This window comes from Cervus elaphus, chromosome X, assembly GCF_910594005.1.
Source record: "Cervus elaphus chromosome X, mCerEla1.1, whole genome shotgun sequence".
NCBI classification, from domain to species: domain Eukaryota; kingdom Metazoa; phylum Chordata; class Mammalia; order Artiodactyla; family Cervidae; genus Cervus; species Cervus elaphus.
Window position 1 is genome coordinate 58,645,577 of NC_057848.1, and position 16,647 is coordinate 58,662,223.

At 48.6% G+C, this 16,647-nt stretch overlaps 1 protein-coding gene across 1 annotated transcript; it reads right to left on the reverse strand.

Annotated features, from left to right (window-relative positions):
• Window positions 1–9,107: 9,107 nt before the first annotated feature.
• SMIM10L2B (small integral membrane protein 10 like 2B) lies at window positions 9,108–13,035 on the reverse strand. The gene is made up of 2 exons (XM_043897364.1): window positions 12,250–13,035; window positions 9,108–10,683 (listed from the first exon to the last, which is right to left on the reverse strand). The coding sequence occupies exon 1, from the start codon at window positions 12,824–12,826 to the stop codon at window positions 12,590–12,592; it is 237 nt and encodes a 78-aa protein (XP_043753299.1). The 5' UTR covers window positions 12,827–13,035; the 3' UTR covers window positions 9,108–10,683; window positions 12,250–12,589.
• Between the last annotated feature and the right edge of the window lie 3,612 nt (window positions 13,036–16,647).

Sequence of the window (16,647 nt, forward strand, 5' to 3'; positions counted from 1 at the left end):
AGATGCAAGTGATTTCTGTGTATTGATTTTGCATCCTGCAACTTTGCTAAATTCACAGATTAGCTCTAGTAATTTTCTGATAGTATCTTTAGGGTTTTCTATGTATAGTATGTCATCTGCAAACAGTGAGAGCTTTACTTCTTCTTATCCAATCTGGATTCCTTTTATTTCTTTTTCTTCTCTGATTGCTGTAGCTAGGACTTCCAAAACTATCTTGAATAATAGTGGTGAGAGCATCTTTTAATGTACCTGTTGGCCATCTGGGTTTCCCTGGTGGCTCAGAAGTAAAGAATCTGCCTGCAATGTGGGAGACCTGGGTTTGATCCTTAGGTTGGGAAGATCTGCTGGAGAAGGGAATGGCAACCCACTCCAGTATTCTTGCCTGGAGAAGTCCATGGACAGAGAAGCCTGGCCAGCTACAGTGCATGGAGTCTGCAAAGAGTCAGACACAACTGAGCAACTAACACTGGTCATCTGTATGTCTTTGGGAAAATTTCTATTCAAATCCTCTGCCCAGTTTTAATGGCACTATTCACTTTTCTGCTCTTGAGTTGTATGAGGTTTTTATATATTCTATTTCTTCCTTCAGGTGATCTTCCTTACCCAGGGGTCAAACCTGGGTCTCCTGAGTTGCAGGCAGATTCTTTACCATCTGAGCCACCAGGGAAGTTCATATATATATATATGGATATTAGCCCCTTATCAGATATATGACATGCAAGTATTTTCACCCATTTAGTAGTTGCCTTTTCATTTCATTGATGGTTTCCTTTGCTGGGCAGAGGCCTTTTAGTTTAATATAGCCTCACTTGCTTATTTTTTGCTTTTGTTCCTTTACTTTTAGTGTCAGAACCTCCTGACTTCTTCTGTGACCATGCATAGGACCATACCAATCACTCTAATTCTGCCTTACCTTAGCAGGGTCAGGAGATTTCCTTAAACATTCTTATAGTCCTCAAATATGTATGTGTGGCTTTTGTGTTGTGGCCCAAAGGATAATTTCTCATAGGGATCTATTTATTTACCTTCTATTTATTTACCTAATCTCTTTCTTTCCTTAATGAATTGTTAAGCCTCAGAAATCACCAGTTATGCAGGGCAGCTTGAGAGACCTGGTATCTCACAGTGGGGCATTTAGTCTTCTAGTATCAGGGAGGCAATAAAAAGATGAAGAGAGCATGCACTTCCTCTAGTATATGCCAGGAAGACTCTCATCTATTGACTTGACATAGGCTTCTTACAGCCACCTGATATGCAATATAGCACCATCATGCACCACACCACATGGCCTAGTACACTCACTTGCATCAGCTGGAGTCACCCGCAAAGGTTTCTTTTCCTATAGGGTTGTGATTATTCATGGACCTTGAAACTCAAAACATTATTCCTGCATGTGGGATGTCTGAATTATCTCACAAGCTGATAAAATGGATGAATACAACAGATCCAAAAATTGCTTATTTAGTGTTATTCATAAGGCTTTCCAGTTCACCTTTTGAAAGCAATTTCCTGTACATACTCATATAGGATATATAGGATTGATTTTGAATTAATTGCATGGTGGTAGGAAAGAGAAAGGGGCAGAGATCAATTCTGATTGACTATGGGTTGATACTTTTTTTTTTTTAAATATTTATTCATTTATTTGGCTGCACCAGGTCTTAGCTGCAGCATGTGGGGTCTAGTTCCCTGATCAGGGATCGAACCTGGGCCCCTTGCATTGGGAGCTCAGAGTCCTAACCACTGGGCCAGCAGGGAAGTCCCCTATGGGTTGATACTTATTGCTCATAGATGATGAGAATATGCAGTTTCTCTGTATTATTTTTCAACTTCCATGTGTTTTGATCATTGTCATGAAGTTTGTGAAATGCAATCTGTTTGGTGAGAAACAGCAAGTTCAGGCCCTTCTGCACATGAAGTGCTCTTTTAAGCTCATTATTCTCCAGAGAGCAAGAAAACAAACCTCACAGTGCACAATGTGCATCAGCGAGAAGGGGTCAGAGGTGCTCTGGAGATGCAGTTTAATCCTAAACTTGGAGATTTGTTCAAAGATATTGAGAGAAGAATGGAATGGCTATATTTATGGTTTCCTTGAAGCACATTATCTAGGAGAAGGAGGGTGAACACTGGCATTGGTTGGGGTGGGGCTGAAAACCTGGGAATGGGTAGACAGTGACAGGAAACTTGTAGAGAGTCAACAGCAAAATAAGTTGTATCTAAACCAAAGCAAGGCTGATAGGGGGATGGATTCAAGAAACAACAGGAAGTAGAGTCTTACTAACAGGATGCATGGGGGAGAAGGACACAGCCAATTCAGAGACGACTCCTGATTTTGGATACCACACAAGATAGGGAACCAAAAAAGAAAAGAAGGGTATTTTGGGTTTTTAGAAAAGACAAATTCAACTTGGAACAGTTTGACTATGAACACTTGAGTGTGCCAAAAGCAGCTAGATCTCTGATTAGAATCTGCTTGGTTACCACTAAGGGTTGGTTCTTGATATTGCAGGGTAATGAACTCATTTTTGCAAGAGTCAAAAATTAAGATATACTCACCAGAGACTGATATACAAGCTAGAATGCCAATCAGCTTTCACGATGAGAACTACAGTGGGAACTATAATGGCCAGGGTAAAATACCAACATGAATTAGAAAGCAGAAGATATTCTTGAGGGAAAGTGATGCTAGAACAGATGTATTTTAACTGGGGACCTCAGAAGCCCCAGGTGAAAAATAATAGTCTACAGTTCCATAAATTTTCCAGAGGAAAACAATGTGGCTGACTTTGCAGGTTTAAGTCCTCTGTGGCATAAAAGGCTGAGAAAATCCGTATGCTCCATGGAACACACAGGTGATGGAAAAGCATAGATAGAGATTGGTGGAGGCAGAGGGCAGAACCGAGTGAGGGCAGGAATCTAGCGGAGCTCTCAGCCTTCAGTTATTCTTCCAGCGGCCCCCCTCCCCGCACCCGGGAGGAGACGCAATAGTACCAACTGGCTTGCTCCTGTGGCTGCGGGAGGCCAAAGGTTCAGGTACACCAAAGAGGCAGCAGGGGAAGGCTGTGAGGAGGGTTTCAGCTGTAGTACACCCTGAAAGTCACAGGGTGGCTTTGTCTTTTCCAAATCCAGGGAAAGGTTGATGAATAGAATCCCTTCCATTTCCTGTGTTCTTTATTTTCTTCCTTTGGATCTCGGCTATCCACTCTGTGCAGCTGAGGGCAGGCAGATGAGAATTGGGTGAAGGAGCTACAGATGAGGCGGAAGGAGTGAGTTGTTTCCGGATGGTGCGCAGTGGAGGCGCCCTCGCAGCCGGGTTCACACAGAAGCCGCCACCCACCGAACCCGTCCCAGGATGAGCCAGGCCCTTACCCACGCTCGCGGCCGCATTGGACCCACGACAGTCGCCAGGTGGGTGCTATCCACGCCAATTTGACCAGTCACGAAGCTGCGGCTCAGAGAGGCCGAGTGGCCTGCCCTGGTTAAGTGGTGGAGCTGCTGTGTCTAAATAGAGTTTATGCCCTTGACCCTGACTGGGTGCTGCGTTTTGACGTCCTGAGACTAAGAAGCTCTTCTGACCAGCTCAGAATCAAGCCGATCACTAACGAAGACGGGTCCTCATGGATAGACCGCTTCTGCGTGTCAGCCACTGTGCTCAAGTGTCCACTGATGGATGTGATGTGGATTGCCAACACAACACCCCCAGGGTTTTCTGATGTAATTCAAAGAATTCACCAGTAGACGGCGCAGCTCCACTGGGTTTTCGAGTTATACGAGGCTCTGCACCCTCACGTTGACATATATTCCTCCCACTCCCTTCGTGTGTCCCAAGGCCTCTCTTCTCTTTCTTACCTTGCCCTTATCAAAACTGGTTGTGCAGGGATGACTGTCCCTGTCGCTGAGGGCCTTGGCAACACACCTTTAGGGCTTTCTGATGTAGTTCAAGGAATCAACCAGCAGATGGCGCTGTTCCACTCAAAAAATCGGAAGAATGTAATCGGTTCCTAGGTTATTTTGGCTGTGCTGGGTCTTTTCTCTGGCTACAGCGAGCCAGGGCTACTCTTGGTAGCAGTACGCGGGCTTTTCATTGCCGTGGCTTCTCTTGTTTAGGAGCACAGGCTCTAGAGCCAGAAGGCTTCAATAGTTGTGGCTCCCTGGCTTCGTTGCTCTGTGGCAAGTGGGATCTTCCTGACCAGAGATGGAAGCCTTGTGCAGTGAACTGGCAGGCTGATTCTCAACCACTGAACCATCAAGGGAGCCCTGGAAGGTGAAATCTTAACTACTGGATCACCAAGGAAGTCTCACAAGTCATGGATTTAGATGCAAGGACATATGACAGGGGCTAAGTTGCAGAAACAAGGCATGAACCAGTCCTCTGGGATCATAGGGGAATCTGCCACAGGGTGCAACTGATCACAATAGTGCAGAAAAGCCTGAGCTGAAAGTCAGGAAACCTGGATGCTAATCTTGACTCTCACACCCATTAGTTTTTTGGTTTTGGGTACATCACTGTAAGTCTTTTTTTAGTTCATTTAAAATACAGTTTACTTATGTCAACCTCTCAACTCTCAAGATACCAGGGAGTAGTGCTTTTCAAACTCTAATGTGCGCTGGAATCACCAGTTATTATGAAAGTGTAAGTCCTAATTCAATAGGTCTGTGGTGGAGGCCTCAGAGTGACAAGTTCCCAGGTGATACTGATGCTGCTGGTCCCTGGACCACACTTTGAGTAGCAGGCTAGCGTACACTACAGAAGTGGCTCAAGGGCTCTCACTGCTGCTATGGATGGAAGTCCAGAGGCAGGACTCTAGTCACCAGCCCCTCCCCAGCTTCAGCAAGAACAGCTTGTCTTTTGATGTCCTGAGACTGAGCAGCTCTTCTGACCAGCTCTGAATCAAGCTGATCACTAACCAAGACGGGGTCTTGTGTACAGACCACTTCCACGAGTCAGTCACCGTGCTCAGTGTTCAGTGATTGATGTGTTTTGGTTCACATGTTCCTCAGAGAACCACAGAATTACTCACCATCTCACAGATGAAGTGAATGACAGAGAATCTGAATGTGCTCAGTCGCTGAGTCCTGTCTGACTCTTTATGACCCCATGGACCATAGCCTGCCAGGCTCCTCTGTCCATGAAATTCTCCAGGCAAGAATACTGGAGTGGGTAGTCATTCCCTTCTCCAGGGGATTTTCCTGACCCAGGGATTGAACCCGCCTCTCAAGTGGGTTTCAAGCAGATTTTTTACCACTCAGCCACCAGGGAAGCCCAGAGAGTCTGAAGAACCTGGACAAAGTGACTCCGCTCAAGAGTCTGGGTTCAAACCCAGCTAGTTTCCCCTCCCAAGTCTGCTCCAAGCACCATGTGCCTGGTGTACAAAAGGTACTGACAATTCCCAGTACTGCTGGTGTTCTGAAAAGTCCCTGGTGACTTAAGGGGGTACCCTGTGTCCCAGATGTATTTGCAAATTTTGTGGTATGCATAGAAATCTGAAGCACATAGTCAGTTCATACATTCTTATTTGCTCAAGATCTTGCACCTCCTATAACTCGAAAACCTGTATATCTTATCCTCATGGTTTGTTCATTACAGAAAGCAAATTCTGCCAAAACTTGGTGAAGACTTCATGCTCCAGTCCAAGGCTGGCTGGTGTTGGTGGATCCCTTGAACTATATCAGAAAACCCTGTGGGAACTGTGTGACCAAGAACTTCATTGACAGAAGCAGTCATCCATATGCAGTCAGTTTTGCTTTTTAAATTGATTCATGGTATTTTAATTGATTGTACAGCTGATTTACAATATTGTGTTAGTTTTAGGAGAGCACAGCAAAGTGATTTGGTTTTATATATGTATATTCTTTTTAAAATTTTTCTAAGTCATTAGAAAATAGTGAATATAGTTCCCTATGCTTTACAGTAAATCCTTGTTTATTTTATATATAGTAGTGGGTATATGTTAATACCATACTCCTAATTTATCAAAGGTTTAATTTCCAAAATATACAAATAAATCAGGAAACTCAATATAAAAAAAAATGAAAAAATGGGCAGAAGAGCTAAACAGACATTTCTCAAAAAAAAAAAAAAAAAAAAAGGACATACAGATGGCCAACAGGCACATGCTAAGGGGATGAGAAGAGAGGTCTTGGGGCACAGAAAGTGAGTGGGAGGAATGGGTGTCAAAATGAGGTTGTAGAGCCTCTGCTTTAGCCATATCACTGGGATTCCCAGGGTGACAGAGACTGGCTTTCTGTTAAATTTGACCTTGTGGAAAGGGCACCCAGCAGGGCAAGGTCAAACTGCAGTATTTTGCAGGTGGCATATAAATGGAGAGTTGCCATCATCATCATGAAGTCATAGAAAATAAGAAAACAGAAACATAGAGAAAATAGTCTACTGGTCTCAAAACATCAAAAAGAATTGAGATGTTACTTCCTTGGGGCCTGCACTACTGTGCCTGTAGGCCAGGAAACAGGTGCAGTGAGGCACAGTGCCACACGCACATCCCCATAGCTGGTGATCTATAGAGCTGGAACCCCACCTGGCCTTTGATTCCTGGGCTGGGGCTCTGCCCTCTGTACTCCTGGGTGCAAAATCCTGTTGTAGAGAGAGGTAGGAAAAGCAGGATGGAGAACACTCTACAGGGTCTGGGTTAAGGATGTGCACAATATCTGAATAAGAAATGCTTTAAAAAGTGCTCAGATCTGCCATGGGATTCACCTGGAAACAACTTTAGATAAGACTTTCCAGAAAAATTGCCTCGGGAACATCGATGGAATTATCTTCCAGTTGTGTCTGGTGCATTCATTGGAATTCCTGCCACATGTGTCCTGACATTTATTTTTAATGTACACCATGTAAAAACGCAATCTTTGGCTGCCAGTCTCTGGGAACTGGGAAGGTCACCTATGGCTCTGCTGGTCTGGGTGGCCAGGCTGCTCTGAGTTAACCTTGGACCTGGAGCTGGTCATAGCAACGACACCCCAGATTACTTTCTGGGTACATGAGGGGTCGCATTCCTCCTGACTGAACCCTCCCATGAGTCCTGCACCTATTCTGCTCTCACATGGTCTGTGTGGGCTCCTCTGACTGGTCCATGGGTTTGGTGCTCAGGGCCTACTTTGGGGTCAGGCATGGAGAGGAGCCGAGGAAATATGTCTTGCCAAATGAGCAGCTGAGGGTCTCTGAAGAATCGCCTTCCCTGAGGCCCTCTGGGTGCCACTGTGACCCCATTATCAGGATGAATGTTAATGAGCTACAGGGGATGTGTGGCATAAATTGGGATGTGGGAGGCAGGGGAAGGAGGGGTTCCTGAGGAGACCTTTGATTTCTGGGTAAGGGGTGTTGTGGGTGGATGAGCAGTGGCGGTTGCTGCAGATGGACCCTGTGGTGGCCACAGAGAGGGAGGGCTGTCATGGCAGCCACTGAGGGAAGGCTCGAGAAAGGCTTGGTGACCAGGCAAGGGAGAAGCTTGACTGAGGTAGCCTTGGGGACTGCTCTGCAGAAGAGGCAGAGGCTCCCAGGTTCAGCCTGGTTCCCAGTGCTGAGGTGGAACACAGCCTCAAGATAGTCAGGAGCTTCTGCCACTGTCAGCGGAGCAGTGGGGAGTGAGATTGTCTCTGAGTGCGCAGGGTTGGGGGGATACCCAGTGCCTTGGTGGGGAGCTGTGGCCCATGGAGGTCTACTGTTTGTGGAGGTTGGGAAGCTCAGTCGTAGGCCCCAGGAGGCTCTCTGGCCAGAGGGGAAGCCCCACCATGCTGGCTTCCATGGTTAGGCACTGGCTGGGCATCTTCCTCCTGCCTGGTTAGGTGTGGGGGGCAGCAGAAGGGCTGGAATGGGCCTCCCTGGAGGGTCTGGGCAAGTGGGTGCAGGGAGCTGAGAGCTGGATGGGGTGCAGGGTACAGGCTCAGAAGCAGTCTCAGGCCCAGGACAATCATGGCTGCCAAGAAGGAGACCCAGAGGCAGCGAGAACACTGGACCGGAAGTCACAGGCTGTGCCTGGGCCCAGATGCTGAGTGAGCCCTTAGCCCAGGGTGGTGGAAGTGAAGGAGCAGAGCAGGAGGCAGCATGAAAGACACAGCCGGAGAGGTCTGGCTGAGGCTAAGGAGGGAGAGCAGACGGAATCATCTCTTGGGGAGCCGAGGGTGCCCAGATCAGGGTTGGGGAGGCTGTGTGCTCTTCCTCCCTGCCTGGGTAGGTGGGTGCAGGTGTGGAGGTGGGGTCTGAGCTGGATCCTGGTCTAAGGGTGGGCAGAGTCAGGAGACAGACAGGGAGGATGGGAAGCAGAGAATGAGTCCCTCCAGTGGGGTGACAGGACCCTCAGGGAATGTCGGGGCCAGGCCTTAAGATCTGCCAGTAGCTCAGAGCCTTGGTCCTGTCGTGGGACTCTCTGCTTAAGCACAGGTCTCAGCCACCCCACGACCTGACGTTTCTGTTTCTGTGAGCAGAAGAGGGCCCTACCTTCCTTCCTCTGAGGTGGGTGCTGAGCTCCTCTGCAGGCCTCCCTCCCCCAGCCTCTGACCACCACCCCTCCTCCCTCTGCAGCAGTCTCAGAGCCTCCACCCCGGGCCCTGTGACAGGACAGCTTGAGCCTAAAGTGGAGGGAAGGGAAGCTGGTTTCTGGTCCCCAAGGTTGATCTTCTCCAAAACTGGGCACCAACCTGGCTGTCAGGGAAGTGATGGGTCCCTGCCACCTGCTGCTGCAGAGGGGCCTCCGGGTGACACAAAAGGATCTGCAGATGGTCCATTTCACCTCACCTACCCCACCCCATCCTTGGGGTTCAACTGAATTAAGTGGTTTCTAACACCAGGCTTTAAAATAAAGGAAACGCTTAGCTGTCTGGTTATTCAAATAGTTTGTGAATGGGACAAACTGGGACAATTGCCACATCGTAGGCCAGGCCTATGCTGCTGACTTCTCATCATGGAGGCAGCGCTCTAAGTCAAGTCCTGTCTCAGAGCACCTTCTGAACAGGCCACCATCCCTGCCATGACCTCACCCACTTATAGCCCTCAGGACGCTCACCTCCCCCAGCTTCTGGCCACCAGAGTACAGTGAGCTCACCACCAGCCCCTCTCCTCCAAAGGGGCACCACACCAGAAACAGGAGGGCTCCAGTTTTTAGTTTATTCAATTCAAGGGATTTTTTTATTAACTTAGACACAAGATTTGACAACACTGGAAACAAGAACATTTCTCTGACCAGACTGCGCTTACTGGTGCAGAGTTCATCACACACAGAAAAGGAAAAGTTGTCTTATTCAAGTCAGTGATTGTATAGAAGCTCCACTGCCTGAAAAACAGACTGCAAATAAAGTGCATAGAGAATAGCAAGGGCTCAGTCGGGAGATGAGGAAGAGGTGGGAGAGCAGAAGCAACAAACTACTCAAGATCAAAATGGTAAGAAAAGCAGTTGCAGGAACACGTGCTGAGGACGTGTCCCTGACCTTCCCACAGCCAATGTCTTTGGGGGCAGACAGCCCCCAGCCAGAGCCCCACAAGGAGGGGGGGATTCTCTGCAGGTGGCAAGGGGTCTCTGAGCCCAAGGCCCCTGAATCTCCAACATACTTTCTCCACTTTGGGAAGCAGCCTCCCAGGGCCCAGGCAGCTCCAACAGAGCTGCAAGCCCGGGAAGGACAGGGAGCCCATCCTGCACTGCACACCTGCTAAATAGTTCTGCACGCTCTGCAGCGCGTGGTCACTCGTGTGTGCACAAGCAATTACACACTTGTGCACAGACACACACCCATTCACAAATGCACACTGATACATGTATTCACACTCACACACACCCCCGCACATTCACACATAAACATCTGTGCATTCATGCATCTGCACTCATACCCACACACTCATCCACACACACACCCACACACTCACACACTCAAGCCCTCATGCATGTGCATACACATTCGCACATACATCCCCACACACATCCCACACTCACACATGCACTCACATGGGCACTCACACACACATTCACACACTGGCACACACATAGTAAGTAAAGACCCTCCCTAGTGCCCTCCCCAGGTCCTCTCAGGCTGGCCCAGGAGGCTGCGGCTGGGGATCCAATCACCGAAACTTGAAAAGGGCACATTTATGCATCAGCCCCAAGGAGGCCCCTGGTCCTCCGCTCCTCTCCTCCCCTGCAGCCCCATGTCACAGTCTCTCAGAGGCTGTCCCCAGAGCTCCAGGGATGCAGTCCGAAGGCTGGCAGGCTCCTGGAAGTGGTCCTGGAGAGACACAGTTGGGGTGGAGGAGGAGCCACCAGGACCAGGGGTTTCCAGGCAACTTGGCACAAGGGAGGAAGCCATCAGGACCCTTCCATCTGTGGGAATCTGCGGGGGGCATGTGGTAGCCTGGGTGCAGCCTCAGGCTTCGGGGTGAGGCAGGCAGAGATCTTCAGCCGGGACCCGGGTGGTTGAGGAGGGCACATGGTGTGAGGCTCTGCCCCTCTGTCCCGGAGGCAACCATGCTGCTGTGGTTCTTAGTCCCGGGAACTGAGGACCAGGACCCCGAGCAATCAGTGAGGGAGCAGATGTGGATCTGGGATGAGGGGTGAGGGCCAGGGCCTCTCCCGGCTCCCCTCAGTGCCACTCCTGGTGCACCAGTCAGCAGCACAGCCAGGACCGCTGCAGGCCCATCCAGAGCAGCTGCTCCTGGGTGATCCTAGCAGGAGGGGCAGCCTGGGGACAGAGACATGGGGTCACACGTGGATCTCAGCTCCACTCCACCCACATGTATCCCTTCCCTCCGATTACACTCGGCCCCAGGAGCCAGCCAACACCCCCACCCAAATTGAGAGGCCTATGCCACTCAACACCAAGGAACTCCTGGTTAAGCCTTGGGTGGGGCTTGGATTGGGGTGGGGAGGCCTGACCGTGTGTGAGGGCCTTGCTCCCCAAGGGGTTCTGGGACTCATCTCTCCTGTGACCATCTCAGCTCAGACTGCCCCCCGGTTCTTCCCTGTGACTTGCCATACACCCCCCCTTCCCTACCACGGGCCTTTCTCTCTAGGTCCCTTGGGAGCCTGTGCTCCCCTCCCCCATCCCACTGTGCCAGGTCTCCCAGAGACTGGGGGGCAGGTGGGGAATGCAGGCCCAGAGGCAGGTTCAGCTCCCCCACTTCTGATCTATGTGACAAGGGCAAATGTCTCCCTTCCCAGAGCCCAGCAGGTGGGGAGAACAGAGCTCCCCCAGAGTGTCTCTAGCTCCATCCTTCCTTCCTCATGCCAGTACTGGATCACCAGGCCACCCCTCCCCTCAGACTCTCTGCCTGGAAGGCCCTTCCTCTCCTCGGGGTGTCAGGCCCTTCTCTTGGCTGCTCCCCAGGCAGCTCTAGGGTCAGGGGTGCCCCAGGCAGGGATTTGACTCTCTCAACAAGACCACAGAAGGGGCAGTTCACCTTCTATAACACCAGTTCCTGCAAGAAAAACATGGGGACTTGAGAGTTGCCTCCTCACCCAGAGACGTCCCCATCTCCCCAACTGTCGCCTACCCTACAAGCCTCTTCTCCAACTGCTCTCCCAACCCAGCCTGACAGCTGCCCTCCACTCAAGGAGACCCCCACTTTCCCAAATCTTCTGGGACACAGGGGCTGCTGGAGGCTGTCCAGGACTGGAGCAGCGCATTCTGTGGCACCAGGAGGGCACTGGTAGGAGGTGGAGGGAGTGTGGCTGAGACGGGGCAGGGCTGGGAGGAACACGTCTTTCCCACTCTTCCCTGTCCCCTGATGCAAAGCTTTGGAGGATGGAGAGGAGCAACAGAGACAGCAGGAGCAGGCAGAGAGCAGTCCCAGAGACCCACCAGGAGGAAGTCTTGTGAAGGGCTGAGAAAGAGACAAACCTGGGCTTGGGCCAAGAACACAACCAGCCTTCCAGGCTGCCTCTTGAGGGGTGGAGGACAAGTGGGCCAGCATGCGCTCTATTCTAGGGCTTTTTCCGGGCCTCTCCGGGGCCATTTCCCTCCATCCCCCCGTGTTCAGGTGACACTACCAGGGCCATGGGCCGAGGTGATAGGCTGACCCTTGGAGATGCCCAGGCAGCCGCCCCTCATCCCCATCTTGGATATATGACAAGGGAGTCCAGAGGGCCTGCATGCACCCTGTCTTGCCTGCTCTCGGCTCAGCAACTTTCCAGGCTGGCTTCCTCAGGTCCCTTCCTCGTCCATCCCAAACCGCCCGGCAGCCTGGACATCTAGATGTCATGGCCACCGCCTCCCTCCAGCCCACAAGTCCAACCTCTGGCCTCCTACCTTTTCGGTCGGGGTCAGTCATTCATGTCCCTACTGAAGAATTTCTTCCTTCTGCTCCCCTCTTCGGCCAAAGTGAGGCAACAGGTCGGCTGCATTCAGATAATTTTCTCGAGTTCGATGGAAAGGACCCGTTTTGAGAGTTTCAGTGCAGTTCGTCACCGGCCGCGACATGGCTGGCCAGAGCCGGGGCTCGGTGGCTGCGTCCTCCGTGGAGGTCTAGGGCCCGGAGGCCTGATTCGCCCCTTCCGCGTCCCCCGGAGCGTCCCGGCGGCCCCCAGACCCGTGATCCTTCATGCTGATGCCCCCGCCGTCGCGACCGGGCGGAGGTGGTAGCCGGCGTTCACTCGATCCTCACCTGCAGGCGCACGTTGAGCATCACCGAGGCCACGATGTAGAAATAGGGGAAGTTCATGCGCAGACGCCAGGCCAGGTCGAAGAAGGTGATCAACGTGCGTGTGAGCCCCTTGCAGAAGGCACCGTACGAGCCGCGAATCGCGGCTGAGCGCGCCAGCCGCACTGCCACGCCCGACAGGGCCGCTGCTGCCGCCGCGGCAGACAGAGCCCCCGACGCCGCCATGGACCCAGGCCCGCGTGGGCCCCGCCGACCGACCTCAGCACGAGCTGGAGGACAGGTGGACGCGAGGCCTGGAGCTGCTGGCCAACAGCAGTCGCGTCCCACTCCGCCCTGTCCTGCCGCGCCCCGCCTTCGGTCTCCCCTCAGGGGCTTGGCTCCCGATGACTCCTCCGCCACAGCCAAGGCCCCACCTGAGCTGCCCAGGGACAGCTCCGCCCCCTCGCCGGCACGCACATTGGCTACCGCCTGCGCAGCTCCGCCCCTAGTATGGCCCTGCCCCTTTTCGGGTACCAGAAAGCTGCTGCCAATGACTTAGCCCCACCCCCGGTAACCGCCCCTCCGAGAAGCCCCGCCTACTCCCGGACTCCCAAGAGAACCCGAGGGCTTGAATGCTTTCTTTGGAAGGTGCTGCCTTCCTGGGATCCTTTTGCAGAATACGCTATTCTGCAAGGAAGGTCCCCCCGGAGCGCTTTACCCATTTACACCATACCTTTTTCCCTCACTGTCTCCGCAGAAAATCTGGCCAGCTAGCCACTATACTTTTTTTTTCTCCCCCCGCCCCCCGCCTACTATACTTTTAATTCATGTTTTTTCTGGTAACTCTGCACTGTGGAGTTTCACCAAACCTACATGCTCATTTTCCCCCCTTTCATGTGTATTTCGTGAATGTGTCTTTACCCCATTGTCCTTACCTTTCATCCCATAGTGATTTCTATGCACTCCTCTTAGTCCTTCTTTGCCCTGGATGCTGCTCAAGGTCTTCTCAGGTATACATTTTCCCTCATTCATTGCTTTTTACCTGCTGTTGAGTTTTAAAGCCCTTTCTTGGTTTCAATCTAATCTTTTTCTAAACCAAATCCAATTTAAACCCCATGACATTTTCAGAATTATTGAAATGTGCATGCTTCATTGTAGTCAGGACTTTTAAAAAGCCATCTGCAAAAGTTGATTCATGAAGATTTCATCCCAGTTTTCACAAGGAGGGCTGGCCTGAGTTAATACCTTACTAATTCCTCTCAGAATGCCTGTTCACAGTCATACTGAATATCTCTGTGACATCTTTATAAATGCTTAAGGAACTCAGCAGATTCATATACACTGATTGAGCAGTTGTCCTACCTACCTGATCAGGGGAGAAGAGAGAGTTTGAGAGGCACTAGGTTATTGGATCACAACAATATAACCATGCATGAATATGAATGCATAAAAAACATCAGGGTAGATAAATGTCACATTATTGAACATCATTTACTCTAGTTAAGGAAGTAGGAAGAAAGACATACTTTTTGTTTTCCATGTATATGTATGTATATCCATTTGTGTATCTGTAACTATTACTTGTATAATTCAACAAAATATTTGAAAAAGAAGGGGCCATATGAATATAGACTTAAGCTACATAGAAACCTTTTTTTCCCTAGACTGGATCCTGCCTCATTCATGTGCAGAGCCTGTTCCCTCCAATCATTTCTGAAACCTCTCCTTGGCCACATCTCATTTATTTTTAGCATTTTATTTTGAAATAATTATAGACTCAGGGATGTTGCAGAAATAGCACAAAAAAGGCCTTGTGCCTTTTACCCAGGTTCCCCACTAGTGACATTTTCTATAGATGCAGTATAATATTAAAACTAGAAAACTGACACTGGTATATTACTCTTGACTAGACTATAGGCCCAATTCAGATTTCTCCATTTTTCTAACCTGCATTAATTTGTGTGTATGTGTGCCTGTGTCGCTCTAGCAATTTTATCCCATGTCAGGATTCATGCAACCACCACTATGATCAAGATATAAAAATATTCCAAACAGCACAAAAGAACTGATTTGGGCCACCTCTTTGTACTTACTCAGCAACCCTATACATATTTGGTTAGAGTGTCATCTATTTCATTTCCTTTAAAGTGGCTGTAAATGGTACTGTGTGTTTAATTTTGGTTTCCACATGTTCACTTTTCATATACAGAGTGCAACTGATATTTAAAATTTATTTATTTGGCTGCACCGAGGTCTTAGTTGTGGCACACAGGATCTTCCATCTTTGTTGTGGCATGTGGGATCTAATTCCCTGCCCAGGGATAGAACCTGAGCCCCCTGCACTGGGAGATCAGAGTCTTAGCTACTGGACCACCAGGGAAGTCCCTGCAATTGAATTTTTAATGAAACTTTTTATTTTGAGATAACTGTAGATTTACATACAGTTGTAAGAAAAAAATAGATCCCATGTACATTTTACCCAGTTTTCCACATCTTTCAAAACTGCAATATGGTGCAATATCAAAATCAGGATATTGACACAATCTGCCTATCTGGTTCAGATTTCCCCAATTTACTTTTTCGTTTGTATGTCTGTTTGTGAATTGTTCTATGCAATTTTATCACATATGTGGATTCATGCATCCAACATCACAGCCAAGATACAGAACAGTTTCATAACTATAAGGATTCCTCATGTTGCCCTTTTTTGACCACACCCACTTCTCTCCTGTTCTCCTTCCTTAATGCTTCACAACCACTAATCTGCTGTCCATTTCTATAATTTAGTCTTTTTGAGAATGTTGTAAAAATGGAATCTTATAGGATGTAACTTTTTGGGATTGGTTTTTATTTTTTACTTTGGAGATTGGCTTTTTCACTTAATCTGGGATTTTTTTTTTTTTATTCTTCTTTGGAGAGTCATCCAAGTTGCTGGAAATGTCAAATGTCAATAGTTCACTGCTTTTATTGCTAAGTTAGTATTCCTTGGCATGGTTGCACCAGAATTTGTATACCCCTACCCAAGAAGGACACCAGGGTTTCCAGTTTGGAACTATTAGGGATAAAGCTGTTGTGAATATTTGTTCACTGATTATTGTGTGAACAAGATTTTCTCTTTATCTGGGATAAATGCCCAACAGTGCAACTTCTAAGCTGTATGGTAAGTGCGTGTTTAGTTTCATAAGACTCAGTTAAAATTTCCAATGTGGCTGTAACATTTTACACTCCCAGTCAACAATTTCTGAATATATTGTTTCTCTACATCCTTGTCAGCCTTTGACATTATCACTATTTTTTAAAATTTTAGCCATTATGATAGGTGTATTGTGATATCTTATTGTGGTTTTAATTTATATTGGGGTTAGCCAAAATGTTCATTGAAACCTTTTGGCCAACCCAATATTTCCCTTATGGCTAATAATGGTGAAAATCTTTTCATGTGCTTATTTTCTATCTGTATGTTGTCTTTGTGCATGCATGCTAAGTCGCTTCAGTTGTGTCTGACTCTTTACAACCCTATGGACTGTAGCCTGCCAGGCTCCTCTGTCCATGGGATTCTCCTGGAAAGAATACTGGAGTGGGTTGCCATGCCTTCCTCCAGGGAATCTTCCCTACTCATGGATCAAACCCGCATCTCTTATGTCTCCTCCATTGGCAAGTGGGTTCTTTACCAAGAGTGCCACCTGGGAAACTGCATGTATCCTTTTTAGCTAAATGTCTTGTCATGTTCTAATTGAACTGCTTGTTTTTATTATTAAGTTTTGTGAGTTCTATATAATATATTCTAGATATGCCTCTTTTGTTGGATAGATGGTTTGCAAATATTTTTCCACCCAATCTGTAGCTTGTATTTTCATTCTGTTAACAAGGGCTTTCTCACAGCAAAATATGTAATTTGATGAAGTCCAATTTATTTATGGATCATGGCTCTGGTATTATACGTCAGAACTTTTTACCAGGCCTTAGGTCTCAAAGATATTATCCTATGTTTTCTTTTAAATTTTTTAAAGTTTTACTTCACATTTAAGTCTGTGGTCCATTTTAAGTTAATATTTATGTATGGTTTG